Below are 27,649 nucleotides of genomic sequence, written 5' to 3' on the forward strand. Positions count from 1 at the left end.
CCACCAAATCGTCTGGATCGCTGATTTCTATAGAATTTCTCCAAGCTGTAGAATTCCTTTAATTGACATAACATTATAAGATCACTGTGCTGCCTAGCATTGGAGTAAGGAGCAGAGATGGGAGCCTAATACTTGTTGCAAAGGAAGTTAATTTAGTTGTAAGAGCCTTGTTAAAGTGCTGTGCCAGTCCCTGAATAAATACAGAGCATCAAACGAAACATATCATTAGTATAACACATTTATTTAAAAAAAAAAGATATAGAAATGATGGACACTGACAAAATGTTTTTGGCTTCTTTTTAATCACTTGATCATTCATCCTTGACCATGACACGTTTGATCGGCTGGCAAGACCTGTGGACAAATCAACAGAGCAGGATCAGTTTCCTCATCAGATCAACATAGGATGTTCTCCCATCACTACAGAACCTAAACCTCTGGCTGGGTGAGGATCATGTCCTTTGTGTTTATCACCTGCAACATTAAGGCACGTTTTGACAGGATGTAAGGTGGGTCTTAGCTAAGGACAGTTTACTTGGCACCATGACCAGGTGCTGCGATGTTTGGCCTTAGCATTGGAAGACAACCGTAACCTGACCAATAAGTTGCCACCAGTTCCATCAAAGCATTACACACAAAAGACAATATTCCTCCGTCCAGGAGAGAAACCACCAAGAAAAGATGTTAAAACCAAGCCTTGCCCAGGACAACTGGAAGCTGATAGAGACTGGAAGATGCTGGTAGATGTTGGTCAACGGCTTATTTTTCCACCTGAGAATGCCATCACTAACCTTCGACCAGATGTTGTCTTGTGGTCTGGATCAGCATGCCTTGTTCATCTGGTAGAGTTAACAGTGCCATGGGAGGATGCTGTGGATGAGGCGTATGAGAGGAAGAAACTTCGATATGCTCAACTAGCTGCTGAAATAGAACAGCGAGGATGGAGAGTTCAAGTTTACCCAGTGGAGGTGGGTTGTCGAGGATTTGTGGCACACTCTACAACCCGGTTTCTCAGAGATGTCGGGTTCAGTGGCCAAGAGTTGCATTACACAGTGAAGAACTTATCTGAAGCAGCAGAAAGGAGCAGCAACTGGCTGTGGTTGAGACAGAAAGATTCTGGCTGGGGATCTCAAGCACAACAGAAAGAAAGCAACACTGATGTACAGGTAAGTAAGCTGAGTGGGGGATGGAGGGGGGTGATGCTGGGATGCCTGAATCACTGTTGAGCCCTCTTGAGGTGTGGTGGGCTAGTCGATGAAACCAAGGACAGAAGGTGCAAACTTGAAAACCCCAGAGATGTACCCTACTTAGCTCAATCCAGATGGTTGTCATGCTTATGTGCTGGGGCGACCACACTGGGTTGATCCCTGCAGCCAGCATTGCAGCTGTTGTGTGTGGCTGATGCGCTGGGGATGCAAAATAAGCTGATCCCTGGAGCAAGCATTACACTTCAGCAATCAACACCAGACAGAAGGATATCTACATCATCAGATGGAGAGCAACGCAAATGGATGGAGATGTAGATGAATCCGTTTGTTTACTGTAAAGCTACATCTAAATTGGTGCTTATCTTGACAAGTGCCAAGTTCAAATCAGCATGAAGTTTAACATCTTCTCTCATGTAACGGAAATCATGACTGAAGCACTTAATCACCTAATTAGTGAGACAGTTGATTGGACACTGGATACAGAGTAATTCCAGCAGTTCAAGTGTAAGCTTGAATAAAAGCAATAAAGAAAATCACAGAAAAAAAAACAATATACAGCGCCTTCATGCAATCAGTATGTTGGAGGCTGGACTAGAGCAGCGTACTGTTGCTTGCCGTCTTGGGTGCTCACAGCCAGCAATTTCAAACCTGGCAGGACAGTATAACCAGACACACTCTGTCAATGACAGGCCACGAACTGGGAGACCAAGAGTCACAACACCTGCTCAAGATTGACAGATCATTTTGCAGCATCGCTGTGATGTCAATTGTTAATCAGCACAATAAAAAAGTCACTGCACCTGCTCTAAAACAGATTTTGTCATTTTTTGATCATATCTAGGGAATTGTATCCAAATATAAGTGGTAAGTTTCTTTTGATGCTCAAATACAAGTGATTTTTTTTTTGATGCACAGTATATATTCTGGAAAAGGAAAAAAAAAAAAACAACATTTACAGATTTTTCTTTTTTACAATTTACCCAGTGTGCCAATATAGTATTACTGCAAGGTCATTTTTGAGGTTTGAGAATGATACACGTACGGTGCATTCCAGTGAATTGCATACATGATAATTACACTTCCTATTAACTTAATTTCTTTAAAAATGCCCATGAAATAGCTTCCTGTGAATTGCATGACCCATGTCTATCAGTTTTACACATTTAACCAGAATAAGGAACATACGTTTGCAAAACAAATGCACGTTACAGTTGTATACACTGATCTGGTATACAATTAAACGTATTACATTATGCTCTGGTCAGCTGTTAAAACTCTTAGGCAACTGGGGCAGGCTATGCAATTAACAAGAATCTACTGTGATAGGATTTAACACAATGCGTTTCTTGCATGAATTGTCTCTTAGTCAATTCAGTATATATTGAACATTTCGCCAGCAAGGCCGCAGCCAGCTATGAGGCACCCGGTTAAAATCATACTGATAATTGTTTACGTAGGCTTGTTTACACGTTGCTTTGCCGCTAAATAAAATGCATTTCATTCCTCGTTATATATATGTGTTAAAAAATATGCACGGGTGTGTGTGTAATATATATATATATATATATATATATATATATATATATATATATATATATGATGTAATAATTAAACATTTTGCTATGTATCTGGTATATTTCCCAAATGTGAAGAATTGTACTAATTATAACCAACTTGTTTGGTTATGAAAAGAACTGCTTGAAATGGCACCTTATCAATTTATCAGAGAATAGTAATTTTGAATTAAATGCTAATATTTGACAATATGTCATTGTGACAGGCTGGTGAGTGGATAGAGGCCCAGAGACAGTCTGCAGTTCAAAATACTAATTTTATTATAAATAACACAAAATAAAAGGGCACAAGGGCAAAATAAAGGGATTTAAACACAAAAAGAAAGACAAAAAGCAAAATGTACAGAATAAAGGTTTCCAGGCTGGGCAATGCCTTCACTGGATTCACAAATCTCAAAAAACCCACACAAACCAAAAACTACCAACCTGCTTCCTCAACTCCCACCTCCCAAATGAGCAGCAGAGGCCTTCTTTTATGTCAGGTGGCTGGGCGCTGATTGATCGTTAATTAAACTAATCATCTAATCAACCCCAGCCACCTGAACACAATGAACCCAGGCAGGTAGGGGAATTTAACCCCATCTCTGCCAATTTCTAAAGGGCAGAGCTGTGCTCTGCCACAGTCATATATACAGTAAGCTAATGGTAGGTTGGCAACGTTTCTAAAGTGCCTGTATACGTAATTAATGAACCGGGAGCTACTGTCCAAGCCGATCGCTTTATTAAAATCGGGGAAGTACATAATTAAATTCGAGAGCCTCGTGTAACTCTCAGCACATGTGCTATATTTATTTAAGATAGTGCATCTGCGATTAAATAGTCTAGGAGAGGCAAGCATTGGTGGGAGATAAGTATGCCATGTAGTTTAGTGCCATCACGCTTCTCAGTCTAAAAGCAAATGTTAAATTTAGTTATAATTACATTTCTGATATTGCAGCTGTAAACTGCAGTTACAATGCACATGGAAACCAAACAGCGCAAAGTAATCTCAATGGTGTTAAATTGCACTTAGAATATTAGTTTATTATGAGGTTGTTTTTACTGGTGAAATAAAATATTTCTTGTATAACAGCCATAAACTGCAGTTACAATTAGGGTGACCAGATTTTCAAGTAATTTCAGTACACTCCCGTGTGTATATATTGTAGCGAAATAGGTTAACGCAGGCAGGCGCGAACGCGGGACCTCCCGCACTGAAGCATGGCGCCGATACCGCTACCGATACAAAACAGCCGACTCCTTTGGAAGGAGCGTATATCAAGCTTATGCCTCTGTTTGTGATTACGTCACCTACCAGCCCTGCTGCTGCCTACCCCCAGATGCACGTGCGATGTTATAATTCAGTGACACTCCCAGTATATATATATATATATATATATTAAAGGCGATTAAGCAAATTAACGGTTGTATATACATATTTTTATTTAAAAATAATAATAATAATAATAATAATAATAATAATAATAATAATAATAATAATAATAATAATAATAATAATAATAATAATCCATTCTATAGATCGCCGTTACACACACATTTGCGTTTTGACATTTTTCTTTCTTTGTGTTTCTTACTCAATGCTTCTGATGGCTGTGTTTATTGACGTTGTTGATGTGGTTTAACCTATAGTGGATTCAAATGCTTGCAACCTGTAGTTGTTCTGTCTAGGCTAAATCGCGCCAGATCAGAACAGCTGCGGAATCATCGTATTACACATAATTGTAGATTCATGTTGAATATAAACTAAATGAAAACGCATTGCGGACTGAGGAATGTGCACGCCTATCAGTGTTAATCAATTTATTAAAATTATGTGCTTCATTAGTATTATTTTTTATTTTATTTAGTTTTCACTTTGTTTTTTAAAATAATAATAAAATGTTGTTTTTTTTTTTTTTTTTAGATGTAAAACATCGCCGCTTGCTTTTTACTCTGGCGAACGAAAAGTCTAAATCTTGAAGTTCAGATTACAATCAAGCCGCGCCGAGAGTTAGTTCACCCGCTGCAAACAGGTTGGGTGGGTCAGACGTTTGTTGTTCGTTTACCTGAAACCAACCAAAATGATTGTACTAAACTGAAAACAGAGACTGTGTCATATATATATATATATATATATATATATATATATATATATATATATATATATATATATATATATATATATATATATATATATATATATATATTCTACTATAAAAACACCCACCATGAAATTATAGGTTGTAATTTGCAATTAGCGGGTATAAAAGAAAAGAAAAAGAAGACATAACCCCAGACTAATTTAGTTGTAGTATAGTAAGTACACATGTATTATATAGTTTTATTATTTTGTATTTTTATTGTTGATTTTTGAGGTTGAACGCATTTACAGTTTAATAATCCAGCTGAGTTTCTTTGAAAAGCCACGTCTTCTCTATTACCTTCTTGCAAATTTATGGTGAAATATCTGTTTAGCTATTCATCAACTGCTTGACCAAGAATTTGTGTCTAATCGCTTGAACCGCAGTAATTACAACATGATTCTAGTCACGTGATCTTAAAGCACACAAACATAGTGGTCAGCGTAATTTAGTTAGGTGAGAGTGCGACACATAGTGATCATAACTGGTACCACAGTTAAAGTTTTGAATTGTCTTCATCCTGGCTTCAGCATTTCAGCTCATTGATAATTGTATTGAATAGTCCAGGCATCAGTTAAATAAATAAAGGTGTAATAACCAATACTTTAAAACAGATTAAAAATAGAGCATAATATTTTAAAAGGGTATCACTTCATATTTATATGTTACCTCTACAGCTGTGGCCAAAAGCTTTGCATCACCCTATAGAATTAACTCATTTTGCTTCATAAAGTCGAATGAAACCAGCTTAATAATGTTACTTTAACATATTGAATTACACACCGCTTTGCAGTTTTCCATATACTTTAAGAAAAACGGACAGAAATGGAAAAAAAGTGTAATTTTTAAATCAAACATGAAATATGACTGTACTATTGTTATGGCTTCCAGGAGACGTTTGCGATCTCATGTAGTAGTTTATTTGATATTTAATGATGTTAAATACAAATAGCGAAATTATGTTCATGTCGTTTATTTATTTATTTTAAAAGCATGTCTCAAATCAAAAATTCTAGGTACATGCAAAACGTTTGGCCACAGCAGATCTTTATTTTTATTTTTTTAAACTCTCATCTCAATGCAACCAAGTGCAAGAGATGCTTAACTGCTAGATTGCATACGTGTTAAAAAAAAACAAAAAAAACAACAACTGTTCAGTCTTTTACTGTTATCTATATATATATATATATATATATATATATATATATATATATATAGATATTATATATATATATACTAATGATCACTTTTTTATATCTTTAACTAAAGAATCTTTCTTGTTATGTTTCTTATTTTAGTGCAGTGGTCTCCATCCTTAGTCCTGGAAAGCTACTGTGGCGGCTGGTTTTCGTTTCAACCAATCTCTCAGTTACTTGACTGAACCGATTATTGGCTTAATTAGTTAATATTGACAGGTTTTCCAGATCTTTAGCCACTAAGGATGTAAAGACACCTATAAAACTTGCTGGATAGGGGCTCTCCAGGACTAGGGTTGGAAACCGCTGATCTAGAGTATTTCCAGCAAAACAAATGGACACTGAATCCAGCGTGGCAGATCAACGTGTATGCGTGATGTGTCATTGGAGCAGAGTGAAAACAAGAACGAGATCCACTGAAATCTGGAGCACGTAATACAAAAAAAAAAAAAAAAAAAAAGTAAACGCTACTCATTGCAAGAACTCTCAGCACGTGCTATATAAGTGGAATTAACCCTAATTCAGTAAAATTACTCTCATCACGTGCTAAAATAATGAATTATTCCATGATACTATAACCCCTTTATTGCCGGTTTGTATACTATTACCAAGGTAAATAAATGCACACTAGACAATTTAAGATATCTTTAAAAACAGTTTTATTTTATATACATATAACATATATATATATATATATAGATATATATATATATATATTATATATATAGATATATATATATATAATATATATATATAGTCACTGCACATATAACGATGGATCAGCAAGTGCATGCACAGACAAGAATATGTAAACAGAAAATAAACTTTTAAAAAGTACAATAGTTCTTTGAAGTACAAGTGGGCATCTCTGGTTAAAATATTGCTCCCTGATGACCTGGTTATCGGTTTAGTTGTTTTAATTTGTAATTAAGGACACGGTTAGAACAAATCTTTGGGTGTGCAGAGGCTTACCACCCTAGCTATGCACGTTTCTGTAAGGCAGTGGGGCACAAATTGGCCTTTCCGTTTCAAATTTTGCTTAACAGTATGTTCTAGATCAGTGGGTCAAAACAATGGGTCGTGAACACATTTCTGGCGGGTCGTAGCGTGGGATAATTATGAAAGCTTTAAACACGTTTTCCAACAAAAAAGCGCCACAGTAGTCTGTTGACAGCGCTGCTCGCTTATGCTGTGCTTGTACGTACGCAAATTTTTTTTTTTTTTTTTTTTCTTCCCCCCGAATTACTTTTGCGATACGATCAACCAATTGAATATCTGCATTGTTTCTGCGGTAGCCCAATCATAAGTTAGCTGGGTGGGACACAAACTGTGTCCGTTTCAGGTGCAGGTACTGACTGTATGTTTAACCAATAGGAGAGTCAAATATGTGCCAAGTTTTATGCAGCTGTACAATCATAAGCAATCAGAGGCCATTCACAGTATTCTGCATGAAAATTGATGGCTAGGCAATAAGTAGCCTATGGGAAAGTGAAAGATCTGACAGCTGTCCAATCATTCATGAGCAGAGGCGGGGTGTTAATATGCCGGGTAAGCACTGAATTAATTGAGAAAAAATAATACATTTAACTTAATTTTGGAGCAACAGAGCTCAGAATGATTGCAAACCCACAATCACACAACAGTGTTCCTGAGGAATCAATCACCCACTTCTTTTTGTGCAGAACGGAACAGCTTTATGCTTGACAGAAGACCATCTCTCCTTCACCGACAACCAGGACTGTCGAAAACTGTGCTCCAGAGAAGACGACAGAAAGAAAAAGACAATAGGCACCAGAAAAGCATTGCAAGTGCTGGTCAGGAGAGCCTCTCTTCTCCACCACACGTTCTGGTGCTGGATGAAGCCAACCACATGGGAGATGTTATATGGTGCAAAACAGGCCACAAAAATTAGCAGAGTGGACACGGCTACTCCGATAACCCTGTTTTTCCGTGCTGGATTCAGGCTGGATCTCAGCACCAACACCACACAACTCAGGTAACAGAAAGCTGTGACAAGTAAGGGGACAAAGAAGAGAACCACAGCCATCTCCAAGCGTAGGGGGACAAGGAAATCCAGTTGCTCCTGGGTGAAGTTGTCAAAGCAGGTGGAGATGTTGTTATCGGAAGGGGAGACAAAATACTGGCCCCCATTTCTTTCGGTGATGAACACCAAAGCCACATGACCCAAAACAATAGCCCAGAGGACCAAACAGACCAGCCAGGAGTTCCTGACTTTTTTGTAAAGCTTGTAATGGATTGGAAAGGCAATACTCAGGAAGCGACCTCCACTAATTGCTGTTAGGAACATTGTGCTGGCATAGATGGTGCTGAAGTGGAAGAAGTTGTAAAGCAGGCAGAGAAAGCTTGGGAAGGTCCATTGGTTTGTAAAGGTCTCCAGGGTTTTAATGGGCAACCAGGCGATGAACACCAAGTTGGCTAAGCACAGGTTGATCATGTAGACCTCATTAGGGGTTGCTCTTTGATTTCTGGCATTCTTGATAGACACTATAAGGGCCAACACATTGGATGGCAACCCTAATATCATCGTGATTGTGTAGATGGTCAACGAGAGCTTTTCCAGGTATTCTTCCTGAGGTTCTTCTTCCATAATCATCCCAAGTAATCCCACAGACACACAATGCTTTTAAATGACCTGTACAACAAAAAATCTTGGGAAATGTTCTGTACTCTTTTGAATTTTATTTTAAGAAAGCTCAACAGTTACGAAATGAAATTTCCAGAGAAATTGTATCTGGGATACTTTGGAGCTTTTTTGACAACTTATGAAGATTTCGTGAAAGTTCTTTATCTTTATACAAGTAATCTGGTGATAAAATTGTGCTTGGTTCCAATGATTTAATTAGCTTAATAAAATAAAACAGTGTTCATGACTAACGCTGGAAATCAAAGATTATTTCTTGCTAATTGAATGGTTCTGTTTCTCTCAAGAAACGTAGTGCTTCCTTGTGTATTTTCTACAGCCCCAAAATACTCCAGTAGCAATCGCCAAGTCTCAGGTGGACTTTGTGCATTAAGATCTGTCCTCAGAGAAGTTTTTTTTCAATCTTTGTGCTCATTCTTGTTGTGGCAAGTGCAGTATACTTACAGAATAGTGATAAATTAGTTCCTTTTTAATTAAACCCCCTTATCTTTGTCCCAGTCAAAGCACTTTAAACAAAGTCCGGCAATTTATTTTCAAATCTTTTTTTAAAGTAGCCATACCATTACTACTACTACTACTAATAATAATAATAATAATAATAATAATAATAATAATAATTTTTTTTTAAAAAAGCATAGTCCTTAATTTATCATATTTTCAAAGACTCCAGACTACACTGTAATATCGTTTGCAGACAATAATCCATTCATCTTGTGTTAGCCAAACACTCCTGGTCAAGCAAAGCACTGGATTTTAAAATCCCTTTTCTGTTAACATGCCTGCAGCATATCTTCAGAAACTACTGTCCATGTGTGACCCTCTCCCAAGCCGTTGTGGATTCAGTACAGGAATGAACCCTCCATGTAAAATAAGAGATTTCTTCTCTGTTCCAGATAGTGTAAGCAATCGATTCCATTCCTGAATCAATAAGCAGACATCTTTAGAAAAACCCAAGCTGGAGCGTTGTTGCTAGCGTCTTCATCAATGCCAAACTAAAAATTGCAAGCTTGTATCATGGAATATGAAGAAAAGAGCAGAGCAGAGGTTTATTGTAGGAAAAAGCACATCAAATAAAATTCTAATTGTTGTTTGTCGCTGAGTGAAATGGCTCAGAATAATCATGAATTGCAGGACTGCAGGAAGCAATAGCCAGTAAAGGATAGTACATTACCTTAAGCCCATAAAACAATAAAATACAAAAGGGAAGGTGGGTGATATTATATCATAGCTGCTATCAATGCGATCATGTGGAAAGATATTTCTGCTGCATTAGCAGCATGGTACCATTTTCTTGCTTGCAACAGGTGATGTTTTGACTTGACCCATCTCAGCCACAGGCTGTTAGTTATACCTCAATCAAAATGGAGAGAAATCCTACTCTCTGATTGGTTGACAGGGTATATGCAATTGATAATTGCATATAGCAAATTGACCAGACCTCTAGGACTAGAGCCTACTCACCTGCTGCAGTAAAACCATCACGAAACAAACACTTAATGGCTCCAAGCACTGAGGTTACCCCCCATGAAGGGGGCTGTGATTTTGCCTTCTGAATATAATCCATACTTGGGGGTGCTTTATTGTTATTGTCCCTCAATTGGTCACTTTAAGAAGTGTCCCCTTAGCAACAATGGAAGTTTCTGAATACCAGCCAAAAAAAAAAAAAAAAACATCACCTATTTTCTTTTTCGTTTGGACCAAGTCAATCCTTCTTTAACAATTTGCAAGCAACTTCATTACAGCTCTATTCAATATACCACCACCTGGTACAAACTGAACATTTATTATGTCATGTTTATCATTTTCCTTTAAAACTCTTGATTTATAATTATTTTCTTTGATGGTTCTGCTAGCTAGACTAATACATTGGAATTCTTCTGGTTTCCTTATGGCATTTTCAAACTTCTGTTTTATTTCCTCTAAGCCAGCAATCAATAATTCACAGGGCGGGAGCCAGGACTGTGAGAGGAAGGGGGTGTTTTTGCAACTCAGGATCGGAGGCTCAGACTCTAGAACAGGGGAGAGAGAAAAGGACGGGCTGGACTCCAACCGAGAGAGCTTTTCCTGTAGAGTCGAGGTTGGCCCTATCGGCCTCCAGTCCCCTGAAAACATAGTCCTCTGACTTCTCAAAGAGTCGTTATAGGCGATGCCTTGCGACTGGGTCCCAGTTAGCAATTGGGTTCGACCCTCAGAGGGCGGAACGGCTCATACAAATCCTTGACGTAAGGAGGAAAAGAGAATCTGGAAGAACACAAATAATTCTTAGTTATGGGACTCGAGCACTAAGAGTATGAGGGCCACGTTTCAGGAGGGTAATAAGGAAGTAAGACAGAGCCTTCTTTCTTGAGGCAAGCTATAGTGCATGAGCTTTGAAAGAATAGTGTAGCCGCTGGTCCGCTCTGAACACACGAACAACCTGTGGCGTTACTGGAACTATAGATTGGGAAAGTGAGGCTATCCCCCCAGAGGGGACCGGCACAGAGGCACACGGCATATGAAAAAAGTGAGGAGGAGGAGAAAAAAAGTCGATGATAGGCAGGTGAAATTAGAACTCCACTAAAGTTAACATAAACACTTGGCTGTGACTTTGATAGATGTTTGTGTGTGTGTGTGGCTGTGTTTGTTCTATACCTTCTCCCTATGCAAACAGTCCTGGCTTTAGTCTCCAGCGCTGTCATGGCGATAACTTTCACACACACTAAAACCATTGTTTATTTTACACTAAAATAGGGCTTATTTGCATTTGTTCACATTAACTTCCACATCCGTGCCATGCACAGCTGAATGACAGCCGCTTTATTAGTTTGGATATATTGTAATCGCTCTCCAATTGTAAGGCCTCAGAAGACAGCCGTGGGCTTCAGTCTTTAATTGCGGTCTTTAATGATTAATTTTCCCCAAGAGGCTGGAAAGGTGCTTTATGTGATTGGGTGACACACTATTTCCAGCAACGAAGCAGATTAAACAAACAGCAAAATCTGATCAAACCCTAGCCCATGAAAGAAACCAATGACCCTCTAAACAGGGGCATGTAATTAGTGCTTCTATGCGGACGCTAGGCGCTCTGGGAAAAAAAAAAAAAAAAAAAAAACTAGAACTATTTGCATTAGATTGCCAACTGTTATCAAGACATTTCACCTTACAAGTCACTGAAAAGAAAACCAATTTAATAAAATTCATATTTGTATGATGTTTGCAATTATTCTGGTGGTTCTTTGTGCATGTATAGGTGTGTGTTAAGATGCTTTGAGGAGCCATTCATCGGTTCTAGTTGCTTGCTATAGACATGTTTGCTGTAACGTGCGTTTCTTTCCAAACTGCACATTTGATGCAGTTTTTTCAATTTCTCTCATTCAGAGACCAGTTTGCTTTTCCACTCTGACGATTTTCTTTCATTTGCAGAGAATGTATAAATAGAGCTTTTCGAAAACAACAGGCTTACAGGACAATATCTCTGAAGAACTATTATTTATTATTATTATTATTATTATTATTAATGAGTAATTTAGCAGACAATTGTATCCAACGATACTAACAAGCAGTGGCACTGGAATTATTTTTAAAGTGGGGGTGCTGAAGCCACTGAACAAAACTGTAACCCCTGTATATGATGGAACCCATGCAAAGCCAGGGGATGTTACCGCACCCCCAGTTCCAGTGCCCTTGCTAACAAGACATTAGAACATAAGAACATAAGAAAGTTTACAAACGAGAGGAGGCCATTCGGCCCATCTTGCTCGTTTGGTTGTTAGTAGCTTATTGATCCCAAAATCTCATCAAGCAGCTTCTTGAAGGATCCCAGGGTGTCAGCTTCAACAACATTACTGGGGAGTTGATTCCAGACCCTCACAATTCTCTGTGTAAAAAAAGTGTCTCCTATTTTCTGTTCTGAATGCCCCTTTTTCTAAACTCCATTTGTGACCCCTGGTCCTTGTTTCTTTTTTCAGGCTGAAAAAGTCCCTTGGGTCGACACTGTCAATACCTTTTAGAATTTTGAATGCTTGAATTAGGGGTGCTTGAGTTAAGGGGTTAACTGTGCATGACAAATGCTGCTGCATTCTCACAACAGGATCTTGGCTTTATGTCTCAACAAAGATTGTGTTTACACAGGCCCTTAAATGGCAGCTGTATTTTAACTGACAGCATACCACAGAGTTACGTATTAACATCTGCGCTCTTCAGAAGAAGATGGCGAGCCGACTGCTCCAGTGTGGAAGGGATGCGTAACCCAGGGATACAAAGGATGTTTTTTTTTTTTTTTTTTTTTTTTTTTCCCATTAGCGTGCAGTTCTATAACAAACATGTTGTAGCTTCTAGGCCTTATTATCAGGTTATCTCTTCAACGTGCACTTTCCTAGTTAATTTCATCTCAGGAGTGAGAGTCTTCTGCGTCAAAGCATGTACCTGAATAAAAGAAAATACATGACATACACATAAATAAATAAAATGTGTAGATTTCAAGTTGCAACCGCAGTCGTTTATTTTTTTAAATAAACTTAACCATAGGATTTTGAATAATTTCCATTGAAGCTTTAAAAAAAAAAAAAAAAGTATTTATTTATTTATTCGTTGTTTTTTTTTTAAAAGCCTGCTTGAGTCGTTACGCTTTACCGTGCAGATTGACAGATGGGTTTGCCCAGTATTGCTTTTTGCTGTGCCAGGCACAGGCAGCCCCTGCTGGCCGGGAGTGGGAACCCCGTTTGCTCTCAACTTCAGTCAACCCCAAGCACTCTGAAGATGGCGGCGGCAGACGGAGACGACTCTCTCTATCCCATCGCCGTGCTCATCGATGAGCTGCGCAACGAGGACGTGCAGGTCCGTCCCGACCCTTTTTATTCACAATAATACAAAAAAAGACACCGGCTACTCGAAGTACTGGTGCCCCAAAATATCAAAGAGAAACAAAACTGCGCTATGATAAAGGGGAGGTGGCTGGAGTTAATTTAGTCATTAACAACATTACGCACGTCACCAAAACTGTGTTATTTGTTTGTGAAAAGTTTTGCAGTTACACGTAGCAGAACATCAGAATATGTCGGTATGTCATACTCGAAGTTTCCTGTCTAATATGTTGATCTGTTATCAATAATAATAAAATAATAATAATACTTTCTCTTTGAGTTTTTGAATGAAGGACTCAGTGTTGCAATGCAGGCACCGGTGCCTTGGCACTTTGATACTAGAGCAGGGTTAATTGAAGACATACGCAGTTGGTGACAGTTTTGAGATAATTCAGTTGTGTTTATTAGCAGAATACACGGTCAATATAACAGATAACCTGTGGAACGGATACGGTTTTAATTTAATAAGTCACGACGCAGCGGTCAAACCTGCTTCGCAGGGAAGACTGTTCCAGCAGGAACCGTGACGCACATAAGGAGAGAGATCGGGTCTCTTATTCAAAGTGACAATATCTCTGTTGCCTCTGCTGTTGCATACTGGAATTGCAATTTTGTAGATGTTAACTGGGAAGACTCCTGGAAACTGTAATAAATACTTATTGACCAACAAGGTTAAGGAGATATCATATAGGATTATCCATAAATGTTACCCAGTTGAATACAACCTAAAAAAATTAAAACCTGATATTGACCTTAACTGCTCCTTCTGCAATATTTACTCTGAAACTATGACTCATTTATTTTGGAACTGTAGTTAGTGATTTTTGATTTGGACTGACCTAACTAACTATATACATTAAAAAAGATAAATAATAAAATAAAATGAAATCTGGGCTACATTTTATTCGGAGTAACAAAATATGTGAAAACAGACGAAATGAAATCTTTCTGGTAAATCTCTTGATCTTGTTGGCCAAATTCAAATGTAAATTTACTCTCCGAAATCTTATTTTTTCATGTTTTCAAAAGAAATGGAATAATATGTTAGTATAATTAAAAAATCTAATAACAAAAAAGCCATTAAGACCTGTAATATATGCAAAAGCTATAAGGTCTATGTATAATTATATATTGAGATTTTTTTCCCCCCCTGCCCATGATAATTTTATATTACAACTGATGTCTATTGTATGGAACTAGTTTGTCTCTATTTTCTATCCAATAAAAAAATTAATTAAAAAATATATATCTTGTGACTAGGACTAAATTACAGGTTAAAAGATAAGTCATGTAAAACACAAGAGCCTATATCATTAGTTGTGCATTCTAAATGCCAGTACAAGAAGACACACAACCTGAATGTGGCTGGATATGTGTAAAAGTTGGTTTTGCATAGTTTACAGTACTTTTCCATAATTAGCTTCTGTCATACAATGCTTTTACGAGGTCTTCTTCATATCTACATTTGCTCACGTGCTGTCTCAGAAATCAGAACCCTCTTAGTATGCTCGTAAACATTGTTACAAGGGTAGGCTTTATTCTGCTCATTCACTGAGCCAGTAATGTGTGGTGTGTGTGAGGAATATGGGAATGTGGCTGGGGCAGTACATGGAATAATAATGGTTATTAGGCTTCAGTCACAGGTGTATATAACGGGTAATCACGGGTGTTAATATTAGATGCTATCTGGTGTTTAGGGGAGTTTATAGTGCCATGTTTCATTGGAAGCGGCGGCTCTGCCTGAAACCATGTGTATTTATTTAAAAGTGCTTGTATTTTTTCTGTTTAACTGTTTATTTTGGCCACCGTGCCTGTTTGTTTTGTTCCAGTGTTTTGTTTATTGTTTTAGCATTTATTAATAAAAGTGCGAACTAGCATTTAAACTTGCAAAAAAAAGAAAAGAAAAAAGGAACTGTGACACATGTTACATAAGAACTTGACCTTCGCTAAGTAAACAGTTGATGTTTTACAGGTACTTAACAAGTTGAACGCTCGCTTATCAATGATCTTCTATCTAATTGAAAAATCAATAGATTGTGGCGCATGTGTGTTTGTGTTGTAGTAAAGGAGTCAAGGTCAGAATTGTAGCATGATTTATTTCCAACATACTAATTTAATGTTTTTTTTTTTTTTTGTTCATTGTTATGCACTTTTTTTGTAATCAGTTATACATTATATTTTAGAAAATGGTAATAAAAACAGTTAAAACAGAATTTTATCATCATTTGGCAGCAACAACAAATGCTCCTTAAAGACAGCCCTTTTGGTAAGTTTAAAAAATTATAACGTCGTAGACAAATGCTGTAATTAGCATTTCAGCGGTTTGCAAATAAGTCATTGGCAATCTTGTGACACTGTGGTGTCTGAATAGCCTGTTAATTACTGCGCTACCCAAGAGGTTAACCAAATGCAGAACAACTGGGTTGGTACACATTGTGCCAGTTCTTTGCCTACCTAGACTCCATGCACACTAGTATATTATATATAAAGAGTGAGTAGAAAGTAAAAGGAACGGGAGTTTATCTTCAAACTGGGAACATTGGAACCTCTGGGAATGAATATTCTATTCTAATTATCATGACACCAGCCACAGAATTTTTGTATAGTTACAATTATTGAACAATAACAAGTTTACTGCACTGTGTTTACTTTTAATTGTAAACAGCTAAAGAAGGACTTTTGTGTACATGAAAAAAAAAACCTTTTCTTTCTTATGCTTTCAATTTAAACTGCAGTTATATATATATATATATATATATATATATAGTATATATATATATATATATAGTAATAATATTACTAGAGAGATACATATGACATTAAAGAAAAGTTTGTAATGTTAAAACTGTTTAGCCATAAACTTAAAAGGGGTAATGACAAGCGCTGAGTGCTACCCTTAGAAAACCTGCTTTTTATAAACGCATTCAGCCTATAAACCTGCGTTTCGGGTTAAAAATGTGTTTGGTTTTTATAGATTTTATTGCGACACATTTGCGTTTTAGAAATCACGGCTGTAAAGCGACTATAAACTTGGTGTGCAAGGTGCAACTAGAAATGCACATGTTTAATTGTTATTTGTACTGTAATTGCATGCCTTAAATACCGGTGTGAAATGGCCTGAGGAAGCTGGTTTCAGTTTGGGCCTAATTACCTCAAAGGTTAATGAGGTTTTATCACAGTGTAAAAGTGTAAAGAAAGTTTAGGAAACAAAAAAAAAAATAGCAAAACAGCAAAGGGCTGTCATGCTAATGGAAATGTGTTCTTATGTGTTTGTATTGCTGCCTACTGAAAATTGTTACCAATTTCTTAAAAAAACAAAACAAAACAAAAAAAACATTGTTTCTTATCCACAAGTCCCTGTTGCTGTTTGTAAAGGACTACGTTCAGAGAATTCATTAATTTCATCTACTGAACAGTTATTTGAAAGCGCACCAAGAGAGTGAAATGCAAGAATAAGCTTTTTTTTTTCTTTGGTACGTGAAAGTGTTTTCTTTTTTGTTTCCTCTTTAGCTGCGCCTCAACAGCATCAAGAAGCTGTCCACCATCGCTCTGGCTCTAGGAGTGGAGAGGACCCGCAGTGAACTGCTCCCCTTCCTAACAGGTCTCTCGTGAACATGCTCCTTTAGAAAGCAGGGAATCCAGTCCCTCATTGTGTGTTCAGCTAGATACATTTCACTTGACCAGTTGTCAAGTCATGACCCTTAAGCTGAGGGAACACAAAGCCACTTTTTTTTTTTTTTTTTTTTTTTTTTTTTTTTTTTTTTTTTTTTTTAAAAAAGAACAGTGGTATGAAATCTGGTTCCAGGGGACTGGAAAACGTAGTCTGAGGTTGTTGTATCAAACCCCAAGTCTCTCCTGGTGTGCCATGCAGTGGCCTGAAACCAAGTTCCAAGCAGTTTCGTGTTCCTTCAGCTTTTGAGTGCAGCTAGGGAAACAAAATCAATACAACCCATGATATGATATCATTTATTGTGTTGTGGCACCTTCTATTTTACAAAAGAAGAAAACATTGTTAACCTGTATTTAGGTCCTGATTTAAGTACTTATTCAGTAGAACAGGAAACATATTCATCATAATACTCTGAAGTCTGAAGCACTTTCCTGAAAGTCAAAGTATCCTGACTTGAAACCTAGAACCTGAATTTTTCCCGGCCATATACAGCAGCATATAGAATATATTCTCAGTACAGTATGCGGTAAAGACAATGGTGTTTTTTTTTTCCTTTCTTGAATGTTGTGATTGTACGTGATCTATCACGGTTTAGGTTTGCCATTACATTCACTTTATACAATTGCATTCCACATTTTGAACAGCTTTCTTTTTTTCTGAAAATTATATTGGAGATAGTTCATGAGGTTTTCGGAATCAAGTTCACGATAAGCTATTTAGGTAACTTATTTAAGGCTCCTGCCGTCATAACCACTTGCCCAGATTTGGTGAAACAGAAACAGAAATAACGCCACAAGTTTTTCTTTATATATGCTAGATCAACTCTGGTCCTGAAGAGCCACAGCACTACATGTTTTCTGGGTATCTTTTAAATCATCAATAGCTAAAGACCTGGATATGATTATTATTTTTTTTGTGTTGAATAATTAGTAAAATAATTGGTTCAATTAAGTAATTGAGAATGTAGGTGGAGCGAAAACCAGAAGACCTTACATCTCTCCAGGACCAGGATTGGCCACCCCTGTGCTAGATGTTTCTGGGATGTATTTAGTTTATGCTGCAATTTACTGGATTTGTGATCATTCTGTTCTCATTTTGTCTCTGCAGACACGATCTATGATGAGGATGAGGTGTTGCTGGCACTTGCGGAGCAGCTTGGTACCTTCACCTGTTTGGTTGGAGGTCCAGAGTATGTGCATTGCTTACTGGTACGTACACTGACATCTGAAACGGATTAACATTGTCGCTAATGTTGTCCATAAGACTTTTTTAAAAAAAATTTTGTGAAGTAACTTGAGACGAATTTCAACCCCCCTAAATACAGTTTCTGGGTTGCATTTTTCTAATTTGGTAACTTAATTAGATGCATTTTTTCCTTTCTGATTGTTTAAAAATTATTTGTTTTGAAGATTTGGAGGTAAAACTTTTAAGGATCTAGCCCAGGGATCACCAACCTTTTTCTGCAAAAGAGCCAAACTGAATAGACATTTAGAGCAAGTGGTTTACAAAGAGTCAGTTGTTAACAGCAAATCAAACCCTACACGTGGTAAAACAGAGTCCAGGAATAGAAACACCAATGAGAACAGAGGGTAGGTGGACGTGAAAGAACAGTGAGGTAGTATGTGAGTTGAGCAGTGTACATTTTTGTTCATGCTACTAGTTTTAAAAAAATAAAATCATTTTTGTTGTGTGTGTGAGAAAGGCCATTCAAAGTGCCAGGTATGGCTGGGTTGACTGTCCCTTAATCTATTCTGCTAAAAACACGACTAGAAATATTGTGATTTGCATTTTAAATGATCTGTCCTCAGCCCCCTCTGGAGAGTCTGGCCACAGTGGAAGAGACCGTGGTGAGAGACAAGGCGGTGGAGTCTCTGCGTGCCATCTCTCAGGAGCACTCCCCAGCTGACCTGGAGGCTCACTTCGTCCCGCTGGTGAAGAGGCTGGCCAGTGGGGACTGGTTCACCTCACGCACCTCCGCATGTGGCCTCTTCAGCGTCTGCTACCCCCGTGTGTCCAGCACGGTCAAGGCTGAGATCAGACAGTGAGTATGCAGCTCTGGGTGTCGCACACACGCATTTAAACACCAATGCAGCCACACTTTATCTATCCCCTGTGTGTGTGTGTGTGTGTCCAGCACTCAAGGCTTACATTACTATACTTGTGATAACTTTGACTCGCAGTAAATGTACATTTGCAATGCTGCAAGAATAGTTTGGGGCCCTCACTAACATATCCAGAAGTCCAGCACTGTCCGGGCATTGTCAGTTGGCTTGCTTTATTATATATGAGAAGTCTGTATTAAGCTTGATATATCTGTTTAGCACTAACAATTCAAACCATGTTAGTGTGCCACCCAACTTATTAGCAATGCAAATTGATATTTCCTTCTGCTTGTGTGCTGCGCAGGCACTTCCGTAGCCTGTGTTCCGACGACACCCCCATGGTGAGACGAGCAGCTGCCTCCAAGCTGGGAGAGTTTGCCAAGGTGCTGGAGCTGGAGTACATCAAGAATGAGATCATCCCCATGTTCTCCAACCTCGCCGCAGACGAGCAGGTCTGTACACCTCAGCTCCTCTTCCTTCGCCCCGTTGCCCCTTCATCTTCCCGTATCTCCCCTTTCCGCTAGTTTGATTATTAACATATTGGCTACGTCTCCTTGGTTCACAGTTTTGATTGGTTGAGTTGTCTGTCAGTCAAATTCGGTGACCACCGAAGTGCCAATGCTGTAACCCGTTGAAAGGCAGAGACGCCTCTATACAACACCCTGGTAATCGGTGGTGCATGCATTAACCAATGCGAGAAACCTTAGAGCATATTTATCCAAAGAATTTAGAAATGCAGTGTCACTCGCAACTATAGGTATTGAAATAAGTGTACTGATGCAGTGTTTACCAACAATTATTTGTGATCACAGTGTACTTGCAATGATTTGCTCATGCTTGCATTAAAAATATCAACCTCACACAAAAGCACATGGACGCAGTGTTTGATCTGGTAGGTGAGAATTATAGCAGTGGCTCATGCTGATGAATGCCTTTCTCTTTGCAACGAGTAATTCCAAGGTGACTTTAAAGGAACGAATTACATTTTAAGGGAAAGCAGAATATCCTGTCTTTTAGCATGACTCCAAAGGGGTACGCATGGCCCCGCAGCAGCAATGAAGTGGCTAAAGTAATGAGCAGAGAGCTGACTATGTCTTCCCTGTGTTTCGGTGTCTGGCAGGATTCAGTGCGTTTACTCGCGGTGGAAGCCTGTGTAAACATTGCTCAGCTTCTGCCTCAGGAAGACCTGGAATCCCTGGTGCTGCCAACACTACGGCAAGCCACAGAAGACAAATCCTGGCGTGTACGCTACATGGTGGCAGACAAGTTCACTGAGGCAAGTAAAATTAATTTTGAACTGATTAAAAGATGTAACTTTAACCAAGCAAATTGTTAATCGATTAATTAAAAAAATAAATCAAAGCTACAGTTAATGTCCTTAAAAAAATATGCAAAGAACAGTCTTCAGTGGGTGACTAGAGGTCAGTACTAATATAAGGTAAGAAAACAGATTGGAAAGGTTTGGTTAGTACTCCTTTTCCTAGTGGTCAAAGCCCTTGCTATCCTCTCTACAGCTTCAGAAGGCATTGGGTGCTGAAATCACGAAGACAGACCTAGTTCCGGCATTCCAGAACCTCATGAAGGACTGTGAGGCCGAAGTGCGAGCCGCTGCATCACACAAGGTCAAAGGTCAGGCTTTGATACTCACTGCACATGTGTTGGGAAGAAAAACAACAAGAGAAGAGGTTTAATAGGCTAATTAATGTAGGCTTTCCTTCTTTACACCACTGTATGCTTGGGTTTGAAGTTTGCTGTAATATGAACTTGTCACTGTTAGCCCCCAGTGGACATTCAGTTATGCGCATCACAAAGGAAACGCCACATACTTTTCTTGTGCGCAAAAACACTAATTAAATAGATGAAAACAAAGAGGAGCCTTGGAGGCCTAGATACTGCCTTACTCTTAGGTGCTGTTTGCCTTAGACATTAGATTATGGAATCTGGTTTTTGCAATTTTTCTACAGTTTATTATGCATTTAAGTGCAATTTAACGCTGCAAACTTTCAAAAGTACCATCTTTCTATTATGCCACCAATAGTTTGTATACACTATGCCTGGAAACATCATCTTGATGTGGGCAAACTGGTATTTGGTAGCTATGAGAGAACATAATGTATTTAATTGTGGAAACTCATTTTGTATCTTTTTTTAAAATTTATTTTTATTTTTTATTTCTCTGTCAGAGTTTTGTGAGAATTTGTCCGCAGACTGTCGGGAGAATGTGATCATGACACAGATCCTGCCCTGTGTGAAGGTTAGTGAACAGACACTTGAGTCTAATAGCATAAGTACACACTGCAGTTTTTTCAGTGTAATCATCACTGCACACTTAGGCCCACTGTAAGGTAAGTTTGCTGTAACCCACTTTACCCATCATTTTATTCCTGCCCAAAATATTTAAAATGCCTTTTTTTTTCTTTTTGAAAATTTTTACATTTTATGCAGGTGAGGGGAACTGTGTACTATGATACCGATTTTATTCCATGTATTGTATGACATTTTGTTCTTCCAAGTTTTTAAACTTGTAACTCAAGTGTAAACACCAATTTATTTATTTATTTTTTTGTGTACAACCCTACATACAATTTAAAAACTGTAAAAGCAATATGTAGCGTGGTACTTAAAACATCAACCAATCTTCAAAAAGGGAGAGGAAAATAATTTTAAACCCCTGGCACTAGTTATTTCATCTGTTGCAGTACTTTGAGATATCCTGTAGGTGGTACTCATTAAACAAATAGATAAATGAACAGGCATCCTCATTTCAAATTAAGCTGTTCACAGCATAGTAAACACAGCACAGCGCATACAGATGTACAGTATTGTATGCAGAGCTTCAGAAAGAGATGAGTGCAGACCAATTCCTTGTGGGGGTTTATGCAATATAGACAATATAGAGAATACACTTTTTGTTGTGTCGATTCTCAGTCAAGTTCCATTACAGCTTTTAAAAATCAACTATTTCATTGCCGTATTGTATTAACCTTAGACCCTATCAGTTGTAAAGACAAAATGCTTTTTCATAGTGTATTAGTTTTTGACACACAGCAGTATGCCGCATTTGTTTTAACTTCCCACCATATCTGTCAAATTCTATATGCTGTGGACATCAGTGTACCACACTTCTGTCCTTGGCAGAGGATGCATATTCCTGATGCACCGCTACCTTGTTCTTTATCTGTCTCGTCAGGAGCTGGTTTCGGATGCAAATCAGCATGTGAAGTCAGCCCTAGCCTCTGTGATCATGGGTCTGTCTCCTATCCTGGGCAAAGACAACACCGTGGAGCACCTCCTGCCGCTGTTCCTTGCACAGCTCAAGGATGAGGTGAAGCATTCAATCCATCTCGGTTTCCACCAGTTATCTTAGAAATGTGGATCTACTTGACTTATTTTCCTATATGTTTTGCAGCAGATTTTACAATTAGCAAGTAATTAAATTTATGGATGAATATCTTAAAAAAATTATGATTTGTTAATTGTCAAAATAATCTAACAGTAGATTGTCTTGTTATCCCCTTCACACGGGGATGTTTATCCCCATTGATGGGAATATAGTGGAGGCATCTGTACTTAATGCATGTACAGTACGTCACAGTTTTACATACTGTATGTCTCAGTCGGCTTTGAAAATTTAAGTCAAACTTGCTTTGAACGCTCATTCACACAAATTATTCAAAGTGTATTTTTGCATGTACAGCTATGGCCAAAAGTTTAGCATCACCTAGAATTTTAGGAATGAGAAATAATGTAGATCTTTTATTTAACATCATGTAATCAAAGAAACTACAAAACTATATTGCAAAAATATTGTTCCGCAGGTTTCATGCGACTTTATGAAGCAAAATTAGTTAATTCTATAGGGCGATGCAAAACATTTGGCCGTAGCTGTACATACAGCCAGTTATGGTCATAGTGATCTACTTTTTCGTGAATGTCCAGGGATGTATGTCCCTGATAATCTTCTTTGCTCTGCCCCCTTGTACACAGTGCCCAGAGGTGCGACTCAACATAATCTCCAACCTGGACTGTGTGAATGAGGTGATTGGCATCAGACAGCTGTCCCAGTCCCTGTTGCCCGCTATAGTGGAGTTGGCTGAGGATGCCAAGTGGAGGGTTCGTTTGGCCATAATCGAGTACATGCCACTGCTGGCGGGACAGCTGGTGAGAATACATTGAGAGCCTGCTTGCTGTCTGCCCCAGACACACTGGTTTTGGTAGATTTTTTTGTGCATAGTGTTTCTTGTTTTTTTTCTTCACGCGGTTGGTGATAATCTATTAAATTAAACAGATTCTGTTTTGTCTTGTTTTACAGCTAATTTTGTAGCATTATAAGGAGTTCATAAATTAAGGTTTTTAATTGTTTATTCAAATCCAAGTTAAATTAACTATAGTAACATTTGGTTTTAACAGAAGACTTAAAATAATAATGAATCACACATGTTTTGATCTGATCTTATATTGTATGTACTTTAGTTTGAAACAGTCAGCTATACATATTTCACTAACAAGTAGATGCTGTGGAAAGAGATTATGGTGTCAAAACTTTCTAAAACTATCATCTGTCAGCCAACCTTCTGGGAACCAGTCCATCGGTAAAGTTGGATCCGGCACTAACCTTTTTAACAACACATGAAGAACAGGACTTCACACTGTGCCTTCAAATCTGTCTGTTCAGAGCGATGTTGAGGAGTTTTGTTTGCAGAAAGCAAAGCCCTTTTGCCTGTAACACAAGAAAGACTAGGAAAAGTGAAGTCCACTTTTGGGAAGTGAAAATAAAGTTTGGAAAACAAAAAGATCCAACAGATAAATTAGTAAGAGTGTTGCTTATATAATATGCTGTAATGCAAAAACATGTTTTCCTAGTAAAACATCAACTGGCTTAAACTGGCTTTTTTTTTTCTTTTTCTGTAGGGTGTTGAGTTCTTTGACGAGAAGTTGAATTCCCTGTGCATGGCTTGGTTAGTGGATCACGGTGGGTATTATCAACAGTTTGTGATCCATTTCATTCTCTGTATAGACTGAAATTAAATTTCCAAGCTGTTGTTATACAGCATTGGCACATAGAATGTTAGGATTGACACAAAACAAAACAAACCAAAAAAAAAAACCATGAACATAACTTAGATCTTTTATTTAACATCATGTAATCAAAGAAACTACAAAATGATATTGCAAAAGTCTATCGGAACCGTAATAGCAGTACGGTATTTCATGTTAGATTTTTCGTTAAGTTCAGGGTGCTTAGAAAGTACGTTTACCACATCATTGCACCATATGCAGGTGCGGATTTCATTCAACTTCATTCAACAAAATTAGTTAATTCTGCTGGCCGATGCAAAACTTTTGGCATTAGTTTAAAACATTAAATAAAATCTTCGAAGCTTAACAAAATGTAATAAAATCAAACTTTAAAGAATAAAGAGCTCAAATATTTATACAAAAATAGATTACAAGCCCTAAAATATAGATGTTGTAATATAAGATAATAAAGATGTGTTGAGCAAATGATTAATTATTTGTTTTGATTTGTTTGTTTGTGTAGTTTACGCTATTCGAGAGGCAGCTACAAATAACCTGAAGAAGCTGGTGGAGAAGTTTGGAAAGGACTGGGCTCAGGCTACCATCATCCCCAAAGTGCTGGTCATGTCGAACGACCCCAATTATCTGCACAGGATGACCACTTTGTTTTGCATTAATGTGAGTTCCTTGCAGGGTTTTGGAATCTGTATCCCATACACAAAATAATCTAAGAAACAAATTGAAAATGGGGTCGGTGTAGAGGGCTAACTCTTCAGCCTCTCCTGCCGTTTATCTTCGAGTCCTCTATCTTCTCAGGCCACATGTGAAATTAGTTTGGTGGGCTCTCTGTATATTATTTACATTACATAATAAGTGCATGATTTAGCCCATGGGCAGTCGCTGCTTGAATTAAGGACTGAATACAGCATCACGGCAGACCCAAGTCATTTAAAATTAGATTCCGGCAATGAAAACTTTGGGAAGCACTTGCCTTCACTTTTGATGATGGTAGATGGATTTTAGTAAAATAAAATTGCTTTGTGCAGCAGTGTTTAACCCTTGCCTGTTTATCCTGTTGTCCAGGTTTTGTCTGATGTGTGTGGACAGGAGATCACCACGAAGCACATGCTGCCTACTGTGATCCGCATGGCAGGGGATGCTGTGGCTAACGTCCGCTTCAACGTTGCCAAGTCTTTACAGAAAGTAGGACCCATTCTTGACAACAGGTAAGCCAGTTTTGAGAAGAGCAATGCAATATTCAGGTATGTGGTGGAAATCAAAAAATGGTTGTAGTATTGTTCTTCATTGTATGTGAAAAGATACTGATATACTAAGTATGGATTACATGTGGTTGAAATTCTAGTAGTTCATTAGACTGTCGACAGAGACAGTGAATCCACCACTGTATTTATTCCATCAGCAATCTCAAGAAGTCTTGGGGAAAAAAAGGGTTAGTCATAGTATTTAACTTTTTCATGATACTGCTGAAAATGTTTAATTAAGAAGTTACAGATGTGACAGGAAATTAATTAATTACTTTTAGAGAAAATGCTTCTTGTCTGTGATAATGTTTTTCTTTCTTTTAGCACTTTGCAAAATGAAGTAAAACCAGTCTTAGAAAAGTTAACCCAAGACCAGGATGTGGATGTGAAATATTTTGCACAGGAAGCACTAAGTGGTGAGCAAATGAGAAGAAATACATTTGTCAAAGACATAAAATGTTGGATATTTCACTGTACATACTGAACATTAGTAGGTTGAAAAGGTGACTGATACAATAATTGTGAATAGAGTATGGTTGGACTGTCCTTAAAATTTATCCCTAAAAGTAGTGATTGCAATAGTATTTACATTTCATATTGCTGATAATATAAAATGTACTCACATTAAAGAGGAAATGCATCATACCTATAATGATATGATCTAAAGTAGCTTTCTCAGAGCACACAGGCAGTATTGAGTCTGGCAAGGTTTCCATAAGTTCACACACCTGATTTGTAAAACTCAAAACACAAAGGGATATCGTTTAATTTTCTTGTGTTTTTTTTTTTTTTTTTTTCCTTTCAGTTTTGGCCCTGGCTTGAGGATCCCCCCCCGCCTCCCCCAATCATGTTCCTATTGACTGCTCAATTTCAGTTTCTTGTAAAGTGTTCATATGACCCTTTGTTCCAGCAACACTAAGCCCCCTCTTACTCCCCACTTCCCTCGCCACCAGTTTAAGAATCTAAGCTGCTGGACTACATTGCGTTCAGTTTTCCTGCATGAACCCCAGGGCTCTACCAGTGTCTCTTCTAACTCTGTTCAATGGCATATCTATATACTCTTATCTGCAGCCAACCATAGCCTCACAACCCTTATAACCCTCCCCCCTCTGTGACTTATGCTAACCGTCGCTGATATTTCTGTATAATGTAATAAAAGCTTTGTGCTCTTTATAAAGAGTTTTGTGTCCTTTATTCCATGTGTTTGAGTTTTTATTATTTGTGTGCCTTTTGTTTTGTCTTTTTATGAACATGCTGTGGTAAAATAAAATAACATTCAATGATGTATTTTGTTTGTTGTGCACCAAGAATTAAGAATCAGACAAAGGTAACCTAAAAGTGTTTGAAATATATACAGTGGTGACACACTTTCCATGTCTTGGGAAAGCTGTTTCATCAACAATACTGATAAGTGTTGCAGTATACATGCACTATTTTTATTTTTTTCTTTGTGGAAAATCTGGAGTACTCGTGCACATGCTGTAGTGAGGAGTAGAGATTGTATTCTGCAGTAACAACAGAGTAAACGTATAGGAAGATCAGTTATGACGAAAGTGTAGGTGCATTTGGTCTGGTTATTCTTGATGTCGAGAAATACATCTGTGAAGATCATATAGGGCAAGCTGAGCAGGGTAGCAGCAACCAACACCACTGAAATAGCAACAGAGGCAGTTCTGACTGGTGCTTTTTGCAGAAAATCAGATAAGTCACCAACACACAGCGGTCAAGGCTAATTACCATGAGGATAAAGATGCAGGCAAACATGTTTAGATACTTGACAAAATAGGTTTGCCAGCAAACCACTCCGTCAAACAGCAACTGAAACTGCATCGTCTCTCTCGCCACTGGCTACAAAAATCAAAGTCTGCGATTGCCAGATTCAGAAACCATACAGTGGTGACGGTCTTAGTCATTTGAAGCCAGCGATCCAGACGACCGTTCCGTTGCCGATAACCCCCAGCAGGAAGGTGATGCTGTAAAAAGTGTCCGCCATGA

The 27,649-nt window shown here is 38.1% G+C and overlaps 2 protein-coding genes across 2 annotated transcripts; one reads left to right on the forward strand and one right to left on the reverse strand.

Annotated features, from left to right (window-relative positions):
* Positions 1-7,758: 7,758 nt before the first annotated feature.
* On the reverse strand, positions 7,759-8,706 carry LOC121298591 (free fatty acid receptor 2-like). Its single transcript, XM_041225719.1, has one exon. The coding sequence runs from the start codon at positions 8,704-8,706 to the stop codon at positions 7,759-7,761; it is 948 nt and encodes a 315-aa protein (XP_041081653.1).
* Positions 8,707-13,468: 4,762 nt separating this feature from the next.
* Positions 13,469-26,827, forward strand: LOC121298657 (serine/threonine-protein phosphatase 2A 65 kDa regulatory subunit A alpha isoform). Its single transcript, XM_041225819.1, has 15 exons — positions 13,469-13,575; positions 17,112-17,202; positions 18,379-18,479; positions 19,080-19,312; positions 19,678-19,825; positions 20,494-20,649; positions 20,888-21,002; positions 21,557-21,627; positions 22,564-22,698; positions 23,361-23,534; positions 24,285-24,345; positions 24,916-25,070; positions 25,476-25,618; positions 25,979-26,070; positions 26,460-26,827. The coding sequence occupies exons 1-15, from the start codon at positions 13,498-13,500 to the stop codon at positions 26,474-26,476; spliced, it is 1,770 nt and encodes a 589-aa protein (XP_041081753.1). The 5' UTR covers positions 13,469-13,497; the 3' UTR covers positions 26,477-26,827.
* The last annotated feature ends 822 nt before the right edge of the window (positions 26,828-27,649 follow it).

The sequence above is a fragment of the Polyodon spathula genome, chromosome 24, assembly GCF_017654505.1.
Source record: "Polyodon spathula isolate WHYD16114869_AA chromosome 24, ASM1765450v1, whole genome shotgun sequence".
NCBI classification, from domain to species: domain Eukaryota; kingdom Metazoa; phylum Chordata; class Actinopteri; order Acipenseriformes; family Polyodontidae; genus Polyodon; species Polyodon spathula.

Excerpts from the sequence above, each read along its gene's own strand:
- LOC121298591 (XM_041225719.1), bottom strand. The coding sequence starts at position 8,706 with ATGGAAGAAGAACCTCAGGAAGAATACCTGGAAAAGCTCTCGTTGACC.
- LOC121298657 (XM_041225819.1), top strand. The coding sequence starts at position 13,498 with ATGGCGGCGGCAGACGGAGACGACTCTCTCTATCCCATCGCCGTGCTC. Across the intron at positions 23,535-24,284 it reads CACTGCTGGCGGGACAGCTG|GGTGTTGAGTTCTTTGACGA; the intron begins GTGAGAATACAT and ends CTTTTTCTGTAG. Across the intron at positions 24,346-24,915 it reads GGCTTGGTTAGTGGATCACG|TTTACGCTATTCGAGAGGCA; the intron begins GTGGGTATTATC and ends TTGTTTGTGTAG.